Below are 1,116 nucleotides of genomic sequence, written 5' to 3'. Positions count from 1 at the left end.
TATATATATATATATATATATATATGATATCATGATATTGTAGGCGTAGACTATGATTCTGGGCCGTCACACTTTTCTGCTGAAATCACAGTAACCGACGGAAAGCACAGAATTTTGGTGTTTTTGATGCTAGTCTTACTCCCTACCAATGATGCCAGACCGGTTATTTTGCCAGCGTCTGATAATGTTACGTTGAAAGAAAACCTACCACCAGGGACTACCGTTACTCATGTAACGGCGACAGACGCCGATGCAGCTCCTCATAACATTGTGAAATACCAGTTGCTTGGAGGTAACCGCAATATTTTCTATGTCATTATGCTTGTAAGTTTGTTTGTTGTTTTAATGTAATATGCAAACTAATTATTTAGTGAAACTGACTGATGAATAAACATTATTCTGCAGTATAGTATGACGTGTTCCAGTTGCTTTTAGCGACCTTAACAATGGAACAAAATCACAAAATGGTAACATAATGAAACAATGATATAAAGGTCAATAAATTTATGCTTTTAAAACAGAAATGAAAACATTTCAGGAAATTCCACGGATCCTGCTGGTATAGCAATTACAACAATATTCCTAGAATAATTAGAGAATCAAAAGATATATCAATATTAATTACAATCACGGAAGGCAACGAGCAAGCAGAGTTATTAGTAAGCCGGGCGAAACGTGTTCTGCGGCGTTTTGTTCGTCTTTACATTCTGAGTTTAAATTCCGCCGAGGTCGACTTTACCTTTCATCCTTTCGAGATCGATAAAATAAGTACCAATTGAGACTTGGGGGTCGATGTAATAGATTAATCGCTTTCCATGAAATTGCTGGTCTTGTGCCAAAACTCGAAAGCGATATAGTTATAATCATGCATCTTTTTTTTATATAATCATTTTAACTGGAACAATAATTGCTAATATTCTTTAACTGCAAGGAAAATTATATATAATACACATGGGAATCGAACCCACACATCTCATTTTCATGACAAGTGTGCTACGCATATATGTGTGTGTATGTGTGTGTGTAGACAGATACATTTCTTTTATTAGCCACACAGGGCTCAACGAAGATGGGACAAATACAATGTAGAGCTTTTCTTTTTGGGAGGGGGAAGGA

At 36.0% G+C, this 1,116-nt stretch overlaps 1 protein-coding gene across 1 annotated transcript in view; it reads left to right on the top strand.

Annotated features, from left to right (window-relative positions):
• Window positions 1-1,116, top strand: part of LOC128250248 (cadherin EGF LAG seven-pass G-type receptor 1-like) — a 41,813-nt gene that overhangs the window by 37,803 nt on the left and 2,894 nt on the right. The window contains exon 11 of the mRNA XM_052974969.1: window positions 44-292. Coding sequence (XP_052830929.1) covers window positions 44-292 — 249 coding nt within the window. The remainder of the gene's footprint in view (window positions 1-43; window positions 293-1,116) is intronic.

The sequence above is a fragment of the Octopus bimaculoides genome, chromosome 20 (assembly GCF_001194135.2).
Source record: "Octopus bimaculoides isolate UCB-OBI-ISO-001 chromosome 20, ASM119413v2, whole genome shotgun sequence".
NCBI lineage: Eukaryota > Metazoa > Mollusca > Cephalopoda > Octopoda > Octopodidae > Octopus > Octopus bimaculoides.
The sequence above is the reverse complement of the archived record's forward strand: the minus strand, read 5'-3'. Positions and strand labels throughout refer to the sequence as shown.